General features: G+C 44.4%; 1 protein-coding gene across 5 annotated transcripts in view; it reads left to right on the top strand.

Annotated features, from left to right (window-relative positions):
* Window positions 1-23,135, top strand: part of RFFL (ring finger and FYVE like domain containing E3 ubiquitin protein ligase) — a 30,946-nt gene that overhangs the window by 2,338 nt on the left and 5,473 nt on the right. The window contains exons 2-5 of one of the 5 annotated variants that reach the window (XM_048324347.1): window positions 1,520-1,598; window positions 3,134-3,196; window positions 17,388-17,572; window positions 21,739-22,143. In XM_048324347.1, coding sequence (XP_048180304.1) covers window positions 17,393-17,572; window positions 21,739-22,143 — 585 coding nt within the window. In that variant the 5' untranslated portion in view covers window positions 1,520-1,598; window positions 3,134-3,196; window positions 17,388-17,392. Of the gene's footprint in view, window positions 1-1,087; window positions 1,203-1,519; window positions 1,599-3,133; window positions 3,197-10,053; window positions 10,773-17,387; window positions 17,573-21,738; window positions 22,144-23,135 lie in introns of those variants that run through there. The other 4 variants (XM_048324346.1, XM_048324344.1, XM_048324345.1 and 1 more) reach the window with 4 other exon arrangements.

Genomic DNA, 23,135 nt, shown 5'->3' with positions numbered 1-23,135 from the left:
TGCTCATGGGTTAATGCTTAATTGCTCAAGTTTTTGCTGAATTGGAATAGTTTTGAAGCCATCATTTAAGTATTGTGTTTAATTGTAGGGTAGAAAAAGTAGGATGGCCTTCAGTGAGGCTCACTGTTTCTCATTGTCAGGTACCATGTGATTTGGCTCCTAAAATGAGAGCTGAATGCACTGCTCTGCACTGAGAGTACAAAGGAATCATATATAGGAGTTTTTGGGAGGACAGTGGTCACTAGTTGAGTTTATGACTGAAATCTGTCTTCTGCACATCTTCAGTTTTCTCTTTATTGTTGTTGACTTCAGGGTGGGTTTGTGTTGTTTTGTTTGTTTGTTAAATGGTGTCATTTTCACTTCTTGTGCAACTTCGCACCAAAGTTGTTAATCACGACGGAGATTGTAAACTCTTCAATCAAGCTGAAGCATGAGCTGAGCTGAGCTGAGCTGAGCTGCCAGTGCTGTTATTAAACCTGTAGTTTGGACTTTGAACCAGGTTTTGCCTGGAGGGGTGGAAGCAGATTTCCACGGTCTGCTCTGTGTGCCTGCCTGTCCTCTGGCTCTCCCAGGCCAGCACAGAGCGGGCAGTGGAGCTGGGCAGGCTGTGTCTGACCCAGCACTGCAGTTTGTGTCCTCAGGACTGGCCAGGTAAAATGCTCTCCTCACCTAGGGTGTGTTGGTTTCACTGTAGGAAAAATGGTGTTTAATTAGGGTTGGGCTACTTTCCTGTCCCTTAGAGTGTGTTTTCATAGGATATGGAATCACAGAGTGGACTGGATTAGAAGGGCCTTAAAGATCACCTAATTAAAGATTCTCTGGCTCCATGTCTTCTCTAAACTTTCTGACCAGTCCTGAGGGATACAGAGCCTGACCTGAAGATAAGAAACCAAAGTGCATTGAACCAAGTTGTTATGCTTAATGAAACACACTGTGGGCAGCAGGATAAGGTGAGATGCAGAGAAGTGTGTGCACGGGGGCCCTTTTTTGGACACAGCTGTGTGTGACCTGCTGCTGAGCAGGGAGAGGGGACCTTTCGGTTTAAAATAGGTAGTTAAAAATAAGGGAAATTGGTTCTGCTCTCTAGGCTGAGCTCTGACTACAGGCATAACCTGACTTTAAACTCCCTGGATAATGCTGGTAGTCTGGATTCTTGAGTGTGGACTGAGCTCTGGAAGTGCTACAGCCAGAGCCCTGGCGAGGTGTGTGATGCTGCTGTTCGCTGCCTGTGCTTTGTGCTCTGTACTTCCATGTATTTATTTACCTGCTACAAATGTTTCCCCAGCCCTCCCCTGATTGCCTATTGTGAAACCCCAGCCTGGCTCCTGCTCCCCAAAGTAATTCCAGTCATTATCCTTGACAGTACCTCTCTGTGGTTTCCCATGGAGCCTATTTTCCTCCCCTTCCCAGGCACTGTCCTTACAAAAGCCAGGAACGGCAGTGTGAACTTCCCTCAGCTGGCACTCAGGGAGCAGGGAATGCTTTGCAGTGGTGAATAAGTGGAATCTCTGTTTCACAGGTGGGGAGAATCCCATCACTGCTGGGCTGATGTCAGGACCAGGACTCACCTGCATGCAAAGGTTTCCAACCCCCTGCTGGTAGGTGCCTCTAAAGTTGATTATTTAGTCTTCAAACAACATTGCAAGGTTGAAAAATTACCCTCTTCTTTAAGAAACCAAGCGTTTGACTGTCAGATCAAGAATTCCGAGTTTGTGTTAGGTTTTTCCTTCTTTCTCAGCTGATTTCCTTGGAACTGAGATGGCTTTTTCTAACCTCTGAAAGGCCTTTCTGGCTTGTTAAATTTATGCTCCCATAAGGGACTTTCTAAAGAAAGAATTGTTTTCTGAGATGCTGTTAATTCTTTTCAGTGTCTGTAAAATCTACAACTTCTTCACCTTAATTGCTCTTGAGGTTTTCAGTTCACTCAAAAATATTAATCAGGCTTCTTTCTCTAATGCCCTCTGGCTCCTCTGCCAAATAGTCTTGGAATAGGAATTTCCACATTTTATTTCAGTGGAAATTAAAATATTCATTAAACATCAGCTTTTTTTAATGCTGCCACCTCTTTATTTATGTTCAGAAGGTTGTGGGATGTGCTTATAAGAATATACTTGAGGAGCATATGCTTTGAATCTTTTAGTTTAGGCTGATGTTAAGTGAGATTAGAAACTCATTAAATGTAATTTAAATTTTACATACTCTCTTTTGGGAGTAGCTTGTTGCGTGGTAACCTCTGCTGCAGAAGGATGGTTCCTTTGGGCATTATGTATTCTATATATACACATGGATAATTTCAAATTGCAGTGTCACAGGTGGCATCATTGAATCCACACCACTTAAACTTCTATTGCTTTGGCTTTTCCCCATATGAGTCAGGAACTGCATCCCACAGAATTCCAGACTGAAACTGATGTGATGCTACTTTTTGCTGCTGTCAAAATACCTTGCTCAGAGAAAAATGACTGCTGGCACCAGTGGATGGCTCCCAGGTGTCCTTGACCCAGAGACTCGGCTTGCTGGCGTCACTCAGCTGAGTAATTCCTGTGTTTGAGGTCATCCTCCATGAGGCTGCATCATGCATTGATATGTTTGCTTCCATGGAAGGGTTGCTGTTTCCTAGGACTTCGCCTGAGCTGTGATTACTGGGGAAAACTGCCGAGCTGTGCTGTCCCTGGGCACGGAGGGTGATAAGCAGCAGCTTAATGCTCTGCTGTAGCTTGGTGTTAAAATAATCGTGGCCAGGCTGGAACCACAACTGGTATTGCAGCTCTGAGGCAGTGAGCAATTCCTTCTCTGTGGGATTGCCTTTGAATTTATGTGTATCTTAAAAAGGAGCTTTTATTCATCTGCTGGAATAGATTTCTTTATAGACACTTGAATTTGATGATCTGGAGGACAAGCAGGCCTCTGGGTTCCTGAACAGTTTTTAAAATGGCAAATTAATGGTTAAAAGAAGGGAAATCTCTGTTTAGATTAACAAAATAACTTTTCTTACTGAATCCATGAACCTCTTCCTATATATATGCCCAGCAGTCTGGGCTAGCAGCAGAGATGGATAGAATGTCAAGCTTGATAGATTATTGGAGCTGGTTTTTGGTAGTTAAACAATAATGGAGCTGTTGTGTACTTGCAGGGAAACACTGAGCTCTGTGTGCAGACTTTGGCCTGGAGAAAGTTCCAATTGTTCCAAAGAAGGGTGAGTTCTAAAATGCAGCTTCTGTAGCTGGTGGCACAGCTGGCCAGATCCCTGCCTGTCTTGAGGCCGTTGCACAAGCATTGCAGGAGAGTTTGGAAACAGTTTATTTTTCAGATTCCAAGTAAAGTGTAGATTTCCAAGTCCCCTTTGACTGTATAATCCAAAAAGTAGAAACTGAAGCTGGTTTTTATGTAGGGGCTGTTTCATGCTCTTGGAGCTCAGGGCCAGGTTTCTGCCAGTCAGACAGAGGCTGATATTGCATAATCCATCCCTTCTGTTTCTCAGATGGGAAGGCTTATCAGTCGTTGTAGGGGATCATGGAGTTCCTTGTCAGCTCAGTCAGACCTAGTCTGTCACTGTGCATCTTCTTGTGCAGAGAGCTCTGGGGTAGGAGGAGCAAGATTTTGTCTCTTATGCAGAATAGAAACAAGAGGGAGTTGAAGCATGAATTTAATAAAAATAAAGCCCAAACCATCAACCTTATTTTTGGCAAACTACTTTTCTATTCCTGCTGTTATTTATACTATTTGTTACTTGCTCCTCTGACTTGAATACAAATCACAGACAGATTTTTGCAGTGTAAAATACCTAAGTCAGGAATGTCATTCTGAGTGAAGGAATTCCTGGAAAGAATTGAAATACATTGTTCAGCTCGCTGCTGGGCTTCAGGAGCGACTTGGAATGCCTACAAGGTGTGCAGCTGGGATTCAAAGCACCTGTAAATGACTACATGTGTATGGCAAAATAACACACTTAGAAACAAAGCACTTGCAGCATTTCTTTTTATCTGCCTTCAGAGACACCTTAAATCTGCAAATAACCTTATCTGATCACCCTGATACCACCTCTGAACTCTGCCAGGAGTGAAAACCTATTTCAAGGTTTAAACTATGTGTGTTTTAGAGATAACACACAACACATTTATTACAGTTTTGCCATTTTGGTCCCTTGGAACCCTCAACATTGCACGATTTCAGTTTGTTCAGCTCTTGCTGTGGTAAAGGCCATTTATATCAGGTTTTCAAACAATGTGTTCAACTGCATATAATGAAGCCTTTTCATACAACAGAATGTAGGCCAGAGCCCAGCCTGATTCATGAAAGGCTTTACTTTGTCTGAGGGAAGTAAGATGATCGTTCTTGGAATGAGGCCTGTCTCCCTCAGTGCTGCTCTGCCCAAAGCCAAAGTCGCTTGGTTAGACGTTGTTCTGGAGGCCTGAGCTTGCTTTTTTACTTCTGGATGTGGCTCTTAAGAACATGAGCTAAAGCTTTCATCTCTCTCGCAGGAATAAGAGCTGCAGGCTTGAAATTAAATCTAGTCCATGGTAGCATTTCCTAAAAATTCCTCTAATAAAAGAAAATGTGAAGAAAAGGGTATTACTGTCCCCTGTGTGCTTGCCTGATCAGCCTTAATACTTGATTATGGAGGAAACAGATTAAATGTATTGACCAAATCTTCTAAACTCCTAAGGAAAAGAGAGTTTTTACAATATGCACAACAGATTTGAAATTGAAAACCCTTGATGTTTTCCTAACCAGCAGTTTGACAGCATGCTGCCTCCTTCACACCTTATCTTGTCTCAAGTCCCAAGAATGTTTGTCTTTTTTTTGTTTTGTTGTTTTTTTTTAACAAGGCCACATTTGTCAGTAACACTTTTAAGTTGAAATGTCCCTTTAAGCAAAAAACTTTGAGCACGATTTTATTCTGCACGTTGACTATAATTTTCATTGTGAACTGGGAAAGCCTTCAAACCAATTCCAACCAAAAAATAAACCACAAAAAATGAATGGGACTTGCATTGTCTTTTGTACATGTGTGAAACACTAATTTGGCCTCAAAATTACCTTGCTTTGTCCTTTTTTTTTTTTAAATATTATCTTGCTTTGTCCTGGTTTTTTAAAAATATTATGTGTTTTGTTCTAATGTAAAATTGTTAGGATGCTCTGCACAAGTGCGAGGAGGTTGTTCACTCTCAGCATTTCTTCCTTTCCATGAGCTCTGTAGTTCTCTGAAAGTATTTAATTCCATTATGAATACAGTACTGCTTTAAAGAAATGAAATATTGATTCCATTCCCTGATGGGGCATTACCTGTATTTTGCTTATGGAAAACTCAAGCACAGAGAACTGAAGTGGCCCAAACTGACAGAGCTGGAGACTGAAACCAAAAATCCTCACCCTGAATTGTCCCACATTTGCCCCCATTTGTCCCATTACTAATCTGAAAATTATCCCAATTATCAACACAATGGTATTTCTTGAAATGCAGATTACAATTTCTTTTTAAAATGGAATGTCTGGTATCTGATTTTGTTTGTGTAGTCAAAAAATGGGTCAGTTTCTGCTGAACTATTGAACTGGGAAAAGTAGAGTTCAAAAGAGAAGAAAGGTCATGTTGATGTTATCAGGTCAGTGGTGGAAAATATTGTCATACGGAGCTTCTTACTGGCGGCAGTCATGTCTGCTTGTGCTGAAATACCAGATAAATTGTTGTTTGTTTGGGATCTGAGGACGGAAGTGAAGATGTTTTGAGGTTTTATTTTAAAAATAAGTCTTTGTTGTTAGAGGGCTATGTGAAAGTACAAGACAGCTTTATATCTGTTCCAAATCTCCATGATAGTTGGTCTGGTTTTATTCCTCATGTCCCAACACCATGATTTAGTCCAATATGAAAATCTTGTCTGTCATTTTGCAAAGCAAAAGAAAACCCAGAATGGAAAGAAATGCTCCTGCCAGTTACAGAGGAGCAAAATGAAAATGTGATGGTGCCTGTGTACTGCAAAGGTTGAGGAAAAAAACCCCAACAGAAGGTGAATTAAAAAAACCCCAAATGAAGTAGATTTTTTGGTTTATAAACCCCAGTGATTCTGGAGCACTGACTCATGATGTCTGAATGTCTGGGCTTGCCAAGAGCCTGCACTGAAATGTGACCCTGTCGGCTTGGGCCATATATGGGAAATTTCCCCTCTGTGACAAAGGTAGGGAATCCAGGAGATGCAGGTCCCTGTCTGAAGCTTTCCTTACCTCCTGTCCTCTCAGTCTTTGGTAAAAATACATTCCCTGCAGGTTGGATCCTGCAGTGATTCCACGTTCAGCACTTTCTGTTTGATCCCATGAATTGGGTGGGTTTAGGTGAGCTCTGCCATCAAAGGATGCCGGTCCTGCCTCTGTTGGTGCTTCACACAGGTGATGAAAAGGCTTGACAAAGAACTTGAATGTTCTGCCGTTATATATATAGAGAGAAAGAGATGTGGCAATAAAGGAGAACTACCTATTTTTTTTGGATCATGGCTTTAGTTCCCAGAGACAAATGTTTACTTGAATGGTTTGTGAGCTCCTGTGTGAGCTCTTGCAGAATCTCCTCAGGATGTGCCCCCTCAACTCAGTAACCACAACCATGGGACCAGATGGCTATTGGATTTGTTCATGTTTGTTTGAATAAAGCCAAGATTTCAGGCTGCTTTGTTTTGGATTTCTCAGTCCTTAATGTTCTGCAGATATTGAGGCTGGAGGGAGAGAGAGGCACAGCAGTGGAACAAGGATGGTGGTAAAGGAACCAATGTAGAACCTTTTAGCCCTAGAAACAAACACTGCAGATGGCTGGAAATGGACTTTTCCACAACATCTGTCCCATGAATGCTGTAGAGAGTTCATGCTAGTCCTGATAGCAGACACTGGGTAGTAAGGCTTGAACTTTCCCTCAGTTTTCGAGCTCTTCTCCAGGGCTGCAATTCTGAATTTCAAATGCTTCCATGCTAAATGGAGATTGGCACAAAAATAATATTTATGGAAATGCTTTAAGAGTACAACTTCAAAGTCCCTCTCAAAGTTCCACCTGTATTAACTTCCTTCAGATAAGAGGGATGTTTTCCCTTGTCGACAGATAAGGTGACTAAACTATAAATAAACTCACTTTTTAATGGCATTACCTTTTGTTATCTCAGGAACAAAACCAGTCCTCAGGTGTGTATTCAACATCCTGGACCTTTTTTTAACTGCTGACTAATTTCTAAGTGTTTCTGCAGCCTGGGAGGGCAGAGCTTCCCACACCGTGTCGGATGTGATGGCTGTGCTCGTGTTTGTACGTGTGTGCCGAGGGAGAAGATCTGCAGCTGCATTTTGTTCTATTTCAGCACCTAGTTTGGATTTGAATTCAGATTAATTTGGAATAGGCATAGCTATGAAATGAGTCTGCAGTGTTTGCACTTGTTATGATGTGCCTCAGTTATATACATCCAGATCTGTTTCAGTCCAGCCAAATAAAAATTATGTTGTTTCAGGCTCCAGTTAAATAGGTTAGAGGTTGCCTGCCACTCTGCACAGAGCTGTGGTGCCTCCAGTCCCACTGCATGTACACTTTTCCACTTGTATAAATTCCATGGGGTTTAGGTTGATTTTCTACCAGCAGCTCCTGGAATAAGGTGGGGAGAAGAGTAGGTTTGGCATGCAAAGAATTTTGAGGCTATATTTTGATTTTGGAGGGGTGAAATTTAGAAGTTTCCTGGTTAAAAATAAACCCATAGTTTGGCATGACAAGTAATTTCCAGGATTTCTAACTGGTGTTGTAATTTATCAGCAAACACTCTCAGTTTGGGGTGCCTGGGACACAGTGATAGCCCAGAGTCCATGGAGCTTTAGGGCCAACTGCAATCCCAATTTCAGGGAAACTTACTGGAATTCTGGCTGATTCTGTCCAACCTCCAGTTTGAGGAGCTGAATCTGGGATAATGCACCTCTCTCTTCTCCCTTCAACTGCCCCCATATGCTTGTGCTTCATTCCAAAGATGAACTGTTGGTGAATATGTAATTAATCCAGTTGTCATAATGAAACAAGATGTGTAGTTGTCATCACAGGCCTTTGGGGCCAAGGATTTCAATGGAAATAGCTTGATCTCTTTTTACCTGAAGTTGGGAACTCAAGATGTGATGAAAATGCAAATTTATATCCTTTCTTCTCCCCTTTTTTCTCCAGCTCTCTGAATTCCCCCATTTAGGAGAAGGGTATCATTAAACCCTCTGACAGTGGTTACCTTCTTCCATGGTGAAATCACCTTCCAGCAGAGGGGATTCAAAGCTGTTCCGTGGTTAAACTGTGGATCTGCTCCTGTTTGTTTGCAATACCCAAACACTGAAGTCACTTAGTTCACAGCAGTGTTTTGCAGCACAGCAGAAACTTATTTTCAGCAAGGTTCTATTCTGGGCATTGTAAAATTTGCTGAGAGAGGGAGGTATTTGTAGTGTGGAGAGGAGGAGGACTCCCTGAAAAGCTCCTGCTGTGCCTTTGGAGCCACTTTCTGGCTTCCAGGTGGGCACACATCCTGGAAACCTCCCCCAGCTATTGCCACGTGGCTGTCATGGAAGAGTGGTCTAGGTGGGTTTTAGGATGAAATCTGGATGGAATGGAATAACAATCCTCCCTGGAGTAAGGCTGGTTAGGGAAGCTGCACAGTTATTTAAATGTTCAGGTTTTCATTGAGCAATTTATTGCTACCTATTGCAATTACAGTTTTAGCAATGACCCATGCAGCTGAATCCAAGAAAACCTGTGAGGATAGGAATGAACCTCTTTCTCCAGAATGAAAAGGACTGGTTGAGTTGGTAGGGGATAGTTCAGGATTCATGGACTGCTCCTTGCTGACATTTTGGTGGAGAGCTTCCACCTTCAGTGACACTTTTGGGCGTGAGACTAAGGATAGAGACACACATCCACCCATGCAGGATGCTGGGAATGGTAACAAAACAGTACTCTGGAATCTTACTTCTCCAGAGTCTCCTTTCTTCTCCTCCTGACTTGGTTCCTGCTATATATTACAACTGACTTAATTCAGTCTTGCTGATGAATATAAACCAGTGTGAGAGAGCACAGCAGCTTTTTGAACTGTTTTTCAGCATAACAGGAGAGTGAAAGGGAGATAAGTCTGAGGTCACAGCACATTCTTTGGGAAGAGGCATGGGACTAAGGAATTGAGATAGACTGGGTAAGAAAAATAATTTTCTAAAATCACATGAGTTCATTAATCACTTTGTTTTGTTTTGTGTGAAATTGCTGGAAGAATGTCACTAACTTGCAAAGGAAAAAGGCGGTTGACTTTCCATCTTGGCCCATGTCTTGAGACCTAATTACAGTTAATAGCAAGAAGAGCTTTTTATCTAAATATTTTTTCAATATATAAAATGCAACTTTGGGTCAAAATAAACAGCTTATTTTAAAATAATACTCAGGCCAGGTATCCAGTTCCTTACAAAACAGGATTTCCAAGCTTCTAATGTTAAAATGGGGGAAATTTGGTGTTGCTTGTGCTGCAGAGGAGAGGGAAAGTGGGCAAGCATCGAGTTTGCAATTCCAGGTGCAAAGCTGGGAGTCAAGTAAGGTGGTGTCTGTTTTGAATTAGCTTTCTGGGCAACACACTCTAAATCCCACAGCTTTCTAAACCAGTTTTCTCCATTTTCAAATGGGAATTGCAGCTCTCTAGTTTCAAAGAGGTGCTCAAAGCCGAGGTCCTTTGTGCTTGTAACAGTGCTGGTGGGATTTCAGGTGGAGATCTGTCTGTAAACCTCCCAAACAGCATCAAGGGTTTCTGGAAGTAAGCTTGCAGATTACTCCGAGCATGCTGATAAGCACTGGTACAGCTGCAAAATGCTCTTAGAATACCTGCTGGGTTTTTCTCATGTATATAAGAACTCGTAATTTTCCTCTCAGCTAAGCCAATTTTCCAAGGGCTTACCTGGCAAATGCTTTACTCAATGTAAACCAGGTTATAGCAGCATAAAAGGGGCTTTGTCTGCACGATGGTTTGCTCTGTACCACGCAAGTGGGAAGTGACTTTTGGTGCTTCTCTGGGCTCAGCACTAATTGAAGGTGCTGGCGTTTCAGCAGAGCTGTGTGTGGCTGTGCTGAACGCCTGCGGCCCCATTGCAGCTTTTTCCTGCTCTGCCTTGCACCCTGCCCCGGCGGGCTGCCCTGTTTACTCTCTGCTCTGTGGTAAATGGATGTCACTTCCTTCATTAAAATGCTGGTGCGTGGCCAGATTCCCTTCCTTTGGGCTCGCACGCTCGGAGCAGCAGCGCTGCCGAATCCAGCTGCGTGCCGCGCTCCGGGATCTGCTCCTGGCTGGATTGTTGGGACCTGCTGAGCCTGCCGAGGTTCCTGAGCCCACACACAGAGGCTTTTGGAGGCATCTCCGAGGTGGAGAAGCACAGGTGGAGCTGTGTTGAAGAGGGGCTGAAGATGGATTATTGCTGGAGAGCACAAGCTGCGCTTCCAGCCAGGGACTGTGTGCATCCCACGGGGAAGGTGTAGCCAGCGTTCGGAATGGGGTGCCAGTGCCAGCCTGCTCTGGCCAGCGGAAGCAGCCTCTGGACATGAGGATGTGGATGCTGTTCAAGGGCATCCCCTGATGTGCCCGGCAGCACAGGCACTCCTGGATGCACAGGATCCTGGCCAAAAGGACACAGAAATCCTGGACACCCTGTTCTGACTGTGCTCGGTGCGGACTGACTGAGCACTCTGCCTTTGTAGCTGACCAGGGTCTCACCTGAAGAGTTTTAAACTGACATCAAAGTTGCTGATCAGACTGGTGAGCAATTAAATATTTGTCTTTATAAGGATTATTGCTGTTGCATACTTAGATGATTAGAGATGGGAAATGTCTCCAGACTTCTGGAAGGCACAGAACAAAATGAAAAAAATGTTTCCTCCCTCCATAACACAATTTCTTGTGTCTCTCCCACCGGAACACTCCTGTTTCTAGCTCATTTTTGACTCATTTTTCCAGTGCTCATTTTTTACTCATTTTTTCAAGGTGTGCATGCTGTCACCTTGGGCGCAGTTGAATTAGTACCTTTACTCATAAACATATTTTTTCCTATCCCTACATAAAAATCTGACATTCTCAATCCAGTTATTTTATACAGTAAATTAGATGTGCATTCCTTGTGACAGATTTGTGTCCCATCCCTTCCTTTTCTCCTGCTCTGTACTGGTTGAGACACCACGTCTGCAAATGTCATGCTCGGACTGGCAACCTGCTTCCTTCCCTTGTCCCTTCTGCAAGTGGCTCATTTGCTGACTTTTCCAGCTGTCCCAACATATGGCTGCTCCCATTTATCATAATTCAGGTCTGTGCCTGGGACAAAGGCTGATAAAAATAATACTTTGTGCCTAAGTGGCGCTTGAGCAGATTATTCTGTAGCTCTGTTACCAAGTAAATACTATTTTTTGACCTAGCTATGAATTCAGATTGTAAGTGGTAGGTCAATAGTGAAACTAATTTTAGCAAGGCATTTCTTATCAGTGCAGGTCTGTTGAAATAATAAAAAAAAGAAGTAAATTGTAACAATGAACAATTGTGCAACACTATTGATGGGGCACCAAGGAGATTAACTCATTAAATACTTCAACCATTTCAAACAGCATTCATCAAAGTGAGATCTGATTCATTTTGCAGGGGCTACAGCATGGATTAATAACAAAAATAATAATTTTAAAAGTGAGCTATCAATATGAATATTTTAAAGCCACACTGCCTTTTTCTGGCCTCTTGGCAATTTCCTTGATCTTGAAGCTCCTGGAAGTGGCAGGAATGAATGATTTTGTGAACAGCATTATCCCAGGATTAGTGTGTTGTGTTGAAAGTTGTGTCTTACCAGGGAATGGGGCTTTGCTGTTGTGGAGGACACACAGGGGATGCCAGGTTGGACCTGTGTTGCTGTAGAGCATCTGTAGCTGATCACAGCAGGTTCTGAAGGCAGTAAGAATGTTCTGCAGTAGCAAGGAGGGTGGTCTCTAAATGGATGAGGGGCAAAGAGCAGCTGGATGGTTCAGGGAGCTGATGGAAAAGCAGCTCGTTGTGGTGAACAGAGCTCTCTAAACGAGGAATTGCAAGGGCAGCTCTTGGGGCTGATGAGCAAACAGCACTGCAGGGAAGCCGGCCCTGGCAAAGCTGCTCGCTTGCATCTCCCTCCCTTTTTGGCACCCAGCTCCATCTGCAGTAGCCTCAAGGGTCATCAGCCCTGATGTTCCAGCGGTTAAAGGCCTCTCAGGAGCAGAAGTACTTGTTGCTGTGGTTTCTCCTCGTGTGGGAGTAAAATCTGCTGCTTCTGGGAGCTCAGTTCCTTTTGATCCCTTGATTCAAGTGTCTCCTTGGTGCTACTGCATTCCAGCTGCTGAATGCCTGAGCAGTCACGAAAAGGAGCCAGACCCAGTCCTCGAGAGCTTTATTATACAGAGCTGGAAGCTCATTGATTCTGAGATGTTCCTTTGCTTGCTCTAGTCCCTTGTTGTTTGTACTCTAGGAAAATAAAGGCAGGTTTTATGTTCAAACATAAACCACAGTTCCCCTCTGCAGCCACAGCCTGCCCTTTGATGAAATCCAAATAGCATGTGTAATAAATCCTGTGTGGAGGCAGTGATCCCTGACAGTCCAGCTAGCAAGGTTATGGCAGTGATACTGCATATAGAGTGAGAACCTGAGTTCAAACACTTTTTGAAATGAAGATGGAAAGTATAAGAATCCAGGCCTGCATTATGAATCCTGTCTTCAGCTGTGTATGGGAGGAAAACATGGTCATCAGTGGTATTTCCTTCAGAATTAAATTAATACAGAACTCATGGCGTTGTGTAGAACGTGTTAATGAACAGGTGATGAAATGAATCTCGCTCTCCTGCTTAAATTCAGTGAAGAGAGTCATGGCATGCACAGCTTCATACTGGAAAAATAAATAAACAAATCACTAAAAGCAGTCCAGCAGAGCAAGGTGGAGTGCTGGCACCACTTTGTCCATGGCAAACAACTCCCTGCCATTTATTGGATTTCTTCTGGCTTTCCTTAAAGCAACTGAAGAAAGAAGATGAAACACCCCCCCCTTCCCAAGGTGCTGATTGCCATGTGGGTGGATGTGTTTGCAAGTCCGGGATAGATTGTTTGATCTTGTGTCTCCACCCTTGATGAAACTCCTTCTCCCTTTGCCCTGGCAGATGCTCCAAGCACAACGTGCATTTAGGATTTAGGGCAGGTGGTTTTTGGCTGCCAGCAGTCGCTGTTGGGTGCCTGCCATGGAGCTTCCAGTTTGCCAAACCCAGCTCAGCTGCGTGGCTCGAGCAGTTGTTTCTGTGGCTCCATTAGCCAGTACAGGCACCTTGTCCAAGGATAATGCTGCTATCAGTAGTGCCTGTAATGTCAGCCATGCCAGTAAGTCCACATCTTTAATTCAAGATGTTGCTTGAGAATTCCTGAAATCCTGTCATTAAGTTTTCCAAGCTGTCACACTGTTGTTAGTCAAGTTACTTTAAGTATTTTCCCAGCCCTGAAGCACAACACAGAAGTAGCTCTTTCCACTGGCTGGTTCTTTTTGTCTGGGCATTAATTTGTCCCTTTGGTGTAGCTGTGGAGCTCCTTGGGTGCAGAACAGCAGCTCCTTTGCAGGGGATTGACAGGGTTTGCACAGGGCAGGGCTGTAGTTCTGACCCTCAGACTCTGCCACATCTGTAACAACCATCCATCCATGCAGGAAATGAGCAGTTCCTGGATGGTGCTGACCACGTACCTCTGGATGGGTAACAAAATAAATAAGGGAATAATTTGGCTGTAGCAAACATTTTAGAGTTACCAAAGAAATTGTCATCCTGAAATTCCACTGCGGCATTCTGCTTGTAACTTTGAGTCCTCTCCCAGTGGCAGTGCTTTTTTCCTTGGATCTAAAGCTGATCCTGTCCAGAACAATGGAAAACTCTTGAAGCAGCTGCTGAATCTTACCTGTATTTCTTGTTGCTGTCTTAGTGCAGCTGTAGACAGCTACCAGAGGTGTTTTAGATGTGTGCTCCTTTCTATTCAAGAACAGAGATACCTTTGGAAAAATGTTACGGATCAGAGGACAGTCCTGGTTATTAAGTTGTTTGATTATGGGCATTTCCCTTCCATGCCTTTATAGTTGAGCAGGATTAAGGTTCTTCTAAAGCAACGTCTGAGCCTTTTGTTGGCCTTTTAATTCCTGGCAATCACAGAGCTACAACCCCAGCTGAATGCTGAGCTCTGTCTTATTTTATCCCGGTTTATGCACTGCCTTGTGTTTTTCTTCCCAATGCTTGACATGTTGCAATGTTCCAGAGTGAATTAGTAGGCTGTCTTTTTTTAGGAAAACAAAGTTTTTGGGGGCAGGCAGTAGCATTTGTGTATTCTGTTATCGTGGGTGGCCTTCAGCTTGCAGGGGTCCTTGAAACAGGAAGGGAGCTTAACTCTGGACGCAGTTTTCCACTGCTGTGGAGGCCATGAATGCTTGTTGGACTGTGCAGCTTTCATGTTGTTTAGATTTGTCATTCCTAGGAACAAATTAAACCTCCAAAGAGCATAATTTCAAGTAGAAATTCTGTATTTTCTCAATAGAAAGGCTCTGTTAACTTGTGAGTGGGACAGAGAGCTTGGCAGTTAATGTGCAGAGAGAAAAAGGGTAATTTTTTCTTTTATCTGTGCCATCTAAAGTGCGTGTTTGATTGCAGGGCAAAGCTAATACAGATGGATGATAGATTATTTCTGTTCGTGCAATGCTTCCCTCCATGTATTTATTGGGATCTCATTGCCAGCCTAAGTGCAATCCACACTATTTATTGAGATCTGGTTGCTAACCCGGGTGTAACTTCCACTGCAGCAACGTGCACATCAGTTACAGCACGAATCCATGTTGTGAATGGGTAGATTTTCACTTAAACACTGCAATGTGCTGAGCCTGCAGGGAGGGCTCCTGGCTGAGCTCACACTGTGCGATTTGAAAGGCATCTGTCCAGGACAGCCGGGACTCTGACCAGCCAAATTCAGCCAGGTTTTGAAAGCATTAAATATGCCACTAAAACAACAGATACTGGATGGAACAGCACCAGAGTGCAAAACCTTCCCAATTCAAGTACATCAGCCCCAAAGATTTAGCACAGCTTAATAAAAAGAACATATTATACCCAATAACCTTTAGGATTCATACCAGCCCTGTTCCCTTGGGAATCTGGAGTTTTACAGTGGCAGTACTTACTGAGTAAAAAGCAGTGAATTGGCTGTGCAGCTGAGAGATGTTTCATTTCCAGAAGTTTATAAAATCAAGCAGTTGTTGAACACTATCAGTGAGGGAGCTTATTTTTAAGACATAAAAGAAACAGTTCAAGAACTCCCATGTGAGAGCAGAAATGCAGAGGAGGCAATTTGTATTCAGTTTACCCGTAAGTGATGACACATGGTGTGTGCTCCAGAAACTGAATGCCCAGATGAATTCAGATTTCTTTGTAAACTCCCAAAAGCAAGTTTCTAGCAGTTAATTTCTGGAATATTGCTTGCTGCAGAGGTGGTCTCAGAAGAATTTGGAACTGAGCATTTTTTACTGGACTGTGTTGGGATTTTTGGTAAGTGTGTGTGTGTATATGTGTATATATATGTATAAAATTTGACTTGAAAAATAAACAAGTGATTTTGTGTCTCAGCTGCAGTTGTTTTCCCAAGCAAGTTACCAAAGCCAGTATTTGATTCTTCTTACGTTATTGACATTGACCTGCTGTGATGATTCAGCCTTGTAATGCTGTAAATTCAGCTAAGAACCACAATATGTGAATTCAGTGGCTCCACTGTCCTTGCTTTTATTTTATCTTTTTGGATTTATAGCTGTAAATCTGTAGAGGGATTTAGGATAAAGCTGACTAATAGCCATCTATGATCTTGCTGCTGATGTTATTTAACTGTTCTCTGCCACGTCATGGGAGTTTTTGTGTGTTCATTTTGTGTGTGCACAAAACCCAAAGTATTACAGCTGATGTGAAATTGAGCCAGCCTGTTACAGCAAACTCAGAATTTGATATAGCCAAGTAGAACATAAATTTTATCTTATCTTCACTGTAATCTCTTAACTTTATGAAATTCTAGTAATAACTGTCCTGAACTTTATTTGTCCCTTCTCACCAAAGCTGCATTGTGCTGGACTGGGCGTGTGGGGTTTGTGTGCACTTATGTTGGGGTTTAGGATTCTTCCTTTTCTTTCTTTCTCGTAGGGAATTTTCTCCCATATGTCACTAGGAGATAGTAACGACCGCGTACTTAACAGAGACAAAAGAAGTTGCCGTGCTCAGGGGAGGAGGGCGCTTGGCTTGCACTCCTCTTGTCCGAGGGTTTCTCTCGGAGGGGCAGAGATACCGAGAGAATGGGGGTGGGAAAAAGGGGGCTGGGGCAGTCCCTAGCTGCCTTGCTCTCTCGGCATTCCAAGGGGAAGGAGGCTGCAGTCCCTGTGGGGAGAATCCACCACGGCTGCGGGGTTCTGCCTTCTGCTGCCTTCTGCCCTGAGCGGAGCTCTGCTCGCTGGAGCGGCTGTTGCACTGGGGCCTTATTAACACCCTGCCTCACTAAAAAAGGGACTTTTCACCATCTGCTCGGGTTCCCCAGGGGAAACCCCCGAGATCCCCTAGCCCTTTTCCCCTTCCAGGGACCCTCTCTGTCTGCCGTGTTGGGGAGCCGGGCTGTTGCTGCTCAGCCGCCATCCTTCTGCCACTGCTCCGGTTTTTGGCTACACTGTAGCCCGGCCACCCCTGCTTGCCTGTCCCGCAGTTCCAGCACACCTGCGGAGCTTTGACACATCTCGTCTACCAGCCCGGGATTTTGCTCGTCCCTGCCGTTCCAGCCTGCTGTTCCCGAAGCTCCAGCCGGACACCGGGATCGGCTGCCCAGGGGTTTGTGAGGCTCCTTTGTCCCATCCCTTCCCGGGATCCCGGGGCACCGGTGCCGCGCGCTCCCCGAGCTCGCTCCGGAGCGCCCCCTGCAGCCGCGGGGGAACCATCGCACCTGCCCTGCTCACCGGGAGCCGCCAGCGCCCCTGCCGGCTGCGAGCGGAACTGCACCCGAGGGGAATGGCTCCGACAGCGGGCAGAGACCGTTCTTTGGGTTTCCTGGTTTATTCTTTCTTCTGTCTGTTGTTGCTGCCACTGTTGTTGTTGTTTGCCTTGTTATACACATACACACTAGTAAAGAACTGTTATTTTCCCATATCTTTACCTGAAAACCCCCTTAATTGCAAGGTTATAATAATTCGGAGGGAAGGGGGGGTCATATTCTCCATTCCAAGGGAGGTTCCTGCCTTCCTTGTCAGACACCTGTCTTTCAAACCAAGACATCACCTCAGCTGCCAGCCTGTGTCCCGTGCCACCTGTGACATGTGGTTTTCCCTGGCAGGTACTATGTGGGCGAGCTGCTGTAACTGGTTCTGTGTGGATGGCTCCACTGAGGAGATGCCACCGCCACCAACAGCCCGAGCCCAGGCCTATTCCAACCCTGGCTACAGCTCCTTCCCCTCTCCCACTGCTTCTGAACAGAGCTGCAAAGCCTGTGGGATGCACTTCGACAGCTCCTCCAGGAAGGTGAGTCCAGTGCCTGTCCTGCCAGGGGCAGCTGCCTTCAGTAACTTAAGAGAGACACGCATTATTACACATATTCTCGGATCTGAGGACATTTCACGTGGGAGAAGACAGCTCACCTTGGTTCTGGGTCTTCAGTCATTCTGTCACAATTAACAGGCATCATTAAATGACTGGAAATCCTTCAGCAGACTTGGCTTTCCAGATCTCAATGAAGAAAGCCAAACTGCTGATAATCACTTGAAGGAGCATTAACTTGAACATGAGTTATTAAATTTCTTATTTTAAAACACTAACATCCTTAAAAATAAATATTGTGGCAAGAAGTTTTAATTGTGTTTGTGCTTTCAGTAAAGGAAGATCTTCCTGCCTGTTTTTCAAACTATTGTTGCTCAAACTAAAAGTGAAGTTTTTCTGAGGGTGTGTGTAGAACTGCTGAGCAAAAATAGCCCCAGACCAAACCCAAATCTGTTTTATCTTACTTGTAAACTTGATTTGTGGGTATATAAATGCCAAAACAATTGCTACCACAAGACTTTTAATTCAACAGCATACCCTGCCTGAGGCATTATTTGGACATAGTGGGTCCTGTAATGTTCCAGTGAGGAAAATTGTTGTGTCCACACTCTGTGGCTTAAGAAGTGTCAGATCTATAGTTACTGAACTTAATTATGTGAGAATTTAAAAATAATGGTGAATTCTGGCCACAGCCCTTTTAGATTATATGGGAAAGTTCATAAACTGGTTTTCCTTGCACTTTTTTATTCATGCATGAGGACACACATCTGAAGAATGGTGAGTCTTGGCAGAGCTGCTGCTTTCTGCTCCCAGGACAACAGGGGTGGTGATGCATTTTTGCACTGAGAAGTGCAGTTGCTTCAGGAATCAAACTCTGGTGATACATTTTGGACTTCTCCTCGTGCTGGGTCAGCTGCAATGGGGCCATCCCTGCTCGTGACTGTAATGTTGTCTTTGACATTGTCCTCGTTAAGCCACGTGTCCTCAGAAGTACTTGTAGAGAGAGTTACCCTGGATCCAGCACTTGCTGTTGGGCATGATTGCAGACAGTGGATAGAGATAATTCTGCTTCTGAAATGAAACCATTTCAGGCAGTTGTGAGCTCAGCAGCAGAACCACAGCTCCATTATCCCCAGTATTTCCTAAAATATCTGTTTTATATGAGCTGCCCTTAAGAGCAGTGTCTTGTACAGAGCCATCACTGCCTCCAGGTGAACTCTCACTGGGGAGAGGGAAAGCTCTGGTGCACAAATTGCAGAGGATCTGCTAAAGCTGTTGAAAACATTCCTGCCCTCAGCAGCTTCCCCCTTTTCCTGTGGGAGCTGCTCTCTGTTCCTGTGCTTGTGTCTGGCTGCTCCCACTCCAGACCTTCAGTGAAACTGAGTCTGAGGTTCTGTACTCCAAAGGGGGCTCCCAAACTCCCCTCCCACCTTCCTGCTGCCCCAGCTCCTGAGCAGTGATCTCTGGGAGTGACTGGAGCCTGGTAGCTGCAGGAGGAGCTGCCAGAGCTCATCCCTCAGGTCTCCCGAGGGAGCTGGAAACATCACTTAGAACACACTGGTGTGTTTGTAAGCTGTGGTAATTCTTCTGTGCTGTTGCTATGGAGGGAGAAGTGTATGAAACCTCACTGTGCTGCAAGGAGAGCATGGAAAACTGCATTCTCTCCTGGGAGAGGCAGCACCTTTGAACTCCAGTGTCTAGTTAATGTTTATTCTGAAATATGGTGGATAAAAATTAATTCCTTCTGCACTGGTGACCACCTAGATTGCTTAAAAAAGCCCCAAACCCAACAAACAAACAAAGAAAAAAAACCCATTTCAGGGCTGTCTGACCGTCCTGGTGTGCTGTCAGTGAGCAGCAGTCAGACGTGGCCTGACCTTTTAGGAACAAGTTTTAAAGTACTGCAACATTTGAAACTAATCCTTCTGAAGAACCCAGTGCCTTGAATCACTGCCCTTTCAGTCAGAGTTCAGTGAAGTTGTAAAAGCTGCTTGATGCTGAGATGTGGCCCAAATGTCCACGTTTAAACACTTGGTGCTCACATACAGGCTGGGGAGGTTTTTTTTCTCTGAAGATAAATCCTAATGCTGAGCTGCTAAGTCAGAGACATGCCTGGGTTTATTTTCACTTCCCAAATGTATCCTTTGATAACTGAGGCAGGCTGTTATTAGTGTTAATTGCAGGAACATGTTTGATAGAACTGCCCGTGTGCTGTGTTTGCTTTGTGATACCTAAAGATGGGAGTGCTCAAGTAGGGCTTTTCTGGCTGGTGGAAGGTCCTTGGCAATACAGGGGTTCCCTTTGGAGCCAGTTTGGCAATCTGCAGGGTATGGGGAGGCTTCCCCTGCCAGAGAAAAGTGGGGGTGCTTGGGGGTTTTGGGTTGTTTTGTGCAGTTTTTGTGGTGTTGGGGCTTTTTTCTCTCAATTCTTCTGATTGCTCCCATGTCAGAGATGAGGGATTGAGAGGGGCAAGTGTTATCAACAAGATTATTTTCCACTTCTCTGCCTTTGTGGATTTGTTTTGTTCCCCTGCTCTAGGGACACACAAGCATCAGTTCCTGTCTCTGCCCTGAAAATATGCCGAGGAACAGGATTGCTCCTGCAATCACAGGGTCACAAAAAGTCAATTACATATTAATGGCTTTTATAGTGATGAAGTTAAGGAAAACTCCTCAAAACTGGATGTTCTGTGGAAATGGCCCTTCCTGCCTTGCTTTGTGATTGGTGAAAGTCACTTTTCCTTGGCAGGCTCCCAAATGGCAATTTTGAGAGGAGGTTTCAAGAGTTTCTCTGTGTGGTACAAATTTTCATGTCTTAAAATGCTTGAGCAGGAAACTGGGATTCTTTCCTGTCACTGAGAGTGTAGTACAGGCTGTAAATGAGAGGCCTGGAGGTGTTAACTGGGGAGCAGGGGGGGTTCCAGGCTGAGAAGGGGGTCAGAAGGAGCTTTTGTAAGCAAGTAGTGTATTTACATCCTGTGAAACATGAGCAACATCTGCTTTCTTTCAGCTGGGAAGTTAGAGATGTTCTTCAATCACTAGAAGCAGTTCATAAACCAGTTTTTTTTGTCTTTGAGTTTGTATTTATTACTCCTCCAACTCCACCTGTCTATTTTTCCTTGAACAGCTCTGAAGGATCAGGTAGTCAGGAATTTCACAGAGGTGCTTGGCTTCCCTGAGACTGTGACTTAGCATTTTTAACCAGCACTGAAACCACTTCTTTCTCCCCTCAGGACTTTTTAACAGGCATGTAATGTGGCTGTTCTGCTGCTATTCCTATTGGAAAATGTAGAATTTGCCTTTCCAGAGGGTTAAACAGTCAAGTTTCTGCAGAAGTCAACACAGACTGTGAGTGCTTGGAACTTCTGAAAATCAAGCCCTGCGTGACAAGATCAGAACAGTATCAAATATAAACATTTAACAACAGAATTTAATCTGTAAAGTTTTTAACTGTCTGGGGCATAATATTTCCAAAACTTCCAACACTTTCTGTCTAGCTCTAACTGGTATAAAGTGTGTGTATTGTTGTCACAATAGGCTATTTTTGTATAAATAAATATCAGATTCTTTGATGTCTGTCTGACCTTGCTGTTCCCTGTCCTTCTTATGGTGAAACAAAGAAATTCATTCCGTGATTGCAGCAAATTGGAGGAGGGAAAAAAGGGGGAGGAAGGTCATTCATAGCAGGTATTTATGAAAGAGAAATGTTTTTAAGTAGTTTCCTCCCAGTGCTGGAGCTTCTTAATGCACAGAACAATGTGCACAGCTAGCTGGAATTCGCTTCCAAGTCTGCTGCCTCAATCTCCTGATTTCCTCTGGCTTGAACTGCATGAGCAGGTGCAGAAAATTCCTGGTACGTGAGGGAATCTTGTAAGAATATCACGTTTCATTCTGGGTAAATGGAGTGGGAATGGGGCTTCTCTAAGAACTGTGAGAAATCTGGGGATTGCTCAGGGATCAATCCTTGTCCTTCTCTGGGAACATGGGTAACTACCTGGCACTTTTTCATGAATGGGCAGGTTTTGGTTGTGCTTTAAGAGCAGCTGCTGCTTCCTTGGGCTCCGGACGGGAGGGAAGCGCTGCCTGCGGCCACCGTGTCCCACTGGCACAGGGCACGGGATGGGTCTGATTCCTTCCCCCTCTCTTTCCCAGCACATCTGCTTGGACTGTAAGAAGAACTTTTGCACGTCCTGCTCAAACCAGCCCGAAGGTGGGCCCCTGCTCTGCCACCTCTGCCAGCGCTTCCGAGCCACGGCTTTTCAACGGGAGGAGCTGATCAAGATGAAGGTGAAGGACCTGCGAGATTACTTGGCACTCCACGAGATTTCCACAGAGTTCTGTCGTGAAAAGGAGGACCTGGTATTCCTGATCCTTGGCCAGCAGCCTGCAATTACCCAGGAAGATCAGATAAGAACAAACACATTTAATACCAGTGCCCATGGACAGCAAGACTTTGTGAGTCACCCCCCAACCAGCCTGGCCTCTTCTACCTCACAAGATGAGCCCTCAGTGTCTGCAGATCCCATCTCAAGTTCAGAAGCTCAGGAACACCAACAGGTACAGTCTCTGGCCAGAACCATCTTTTGCAAACTCGTTCATCTCTGGTTTTGGATTAACTACTGAGATGTTGCATGTGGTTTTGCTGAGTAAAGCTGTGACTTGCTGTCACCAACTTTGATGTGCCGTTCCTTATGGAATTGAATTTGGTGGGCAGTGCTGAATATATTGAGCATTCACTCTCAGGACATCATTGCTCTGGCATGTGTTTTCTCTGGTGCTCTGGTCCACACTTGCATTGCCACAAGATGCTCCTGTGACTGCTTCCTTTGGTACTTGCTGATGACTTCTGGCACTTGTTTGTAGGTGTAATTAAACAGTTGATACTGTTCTTTAATTCCTGTGCCACATAGCAAACACAGTCTAAAGCAATTCTGGAGCTGGAACTGATCAGAGATGATGGGGGTGGGCGAAGTTTTTGGTATCTCCTGCACTCAGATCAATAGAAGACAAACCCCGAATCTGTTGCCAAGTCTTGGTTTATGATGAACCTGCAGTTCTGATGAACCTTGGCAGGGGCATTTGAGCTTAATTATTTTTTATTGACCTTGCTTTGTTTGTCTTTCTGCTCTCTGCTAAGGGAAGTTTACTCAGTGTTTGACATCTGCTCCTTGTCTTATTACAAAGTTAATGGGTGTATTCAGTTCCCTGTGGATCAGAGCTGTGAAAAATGTGTGTACCTTGTGCTTCCTCAGCAGATATATCTAGTTCAGAGGAAGAGTTCTCCTGGGAGAGTGTTTTTTACAAATCATTAAAAGGCATTTTCATTCCCTGGTTTTCTGGGTATTGCCATTCCAGTTTTTACCAGCTCTGCTGTCTTCCCTCACTGCCCCATGATACATTTCAGCTTCTTGTCTCGACTTGCATGACATCCTGCTGCACTTCAGGCTCTTTGATCCTGATTGTTATTCTTGTGCTCTGTAAATATTAACACTTGGATGAGAAGGGTGGTAACGTTACAGTCTCTTTGTCAGTCGGAAACCAGGGGGAAC

The sequence above is a fragment of the Corvus hawaiiensis genome, chromosome 20 (genome assembly GCF_020740725.1).
Source record: "Corvus hawaiiensis isolate bCorHaw1 chromosome 20, bCorHaw1.pri.cur, whole genome shotgun sequence".
Lineage (NCBI taxonomy): Eukaryota > Metazoa > Chordata > Aves > Passeriformes > Corvidae > Corvus > Corvus hawaiiensis.
This window is presented reverse-complemented; position numbering and strand designations above follow the sequence as displayed.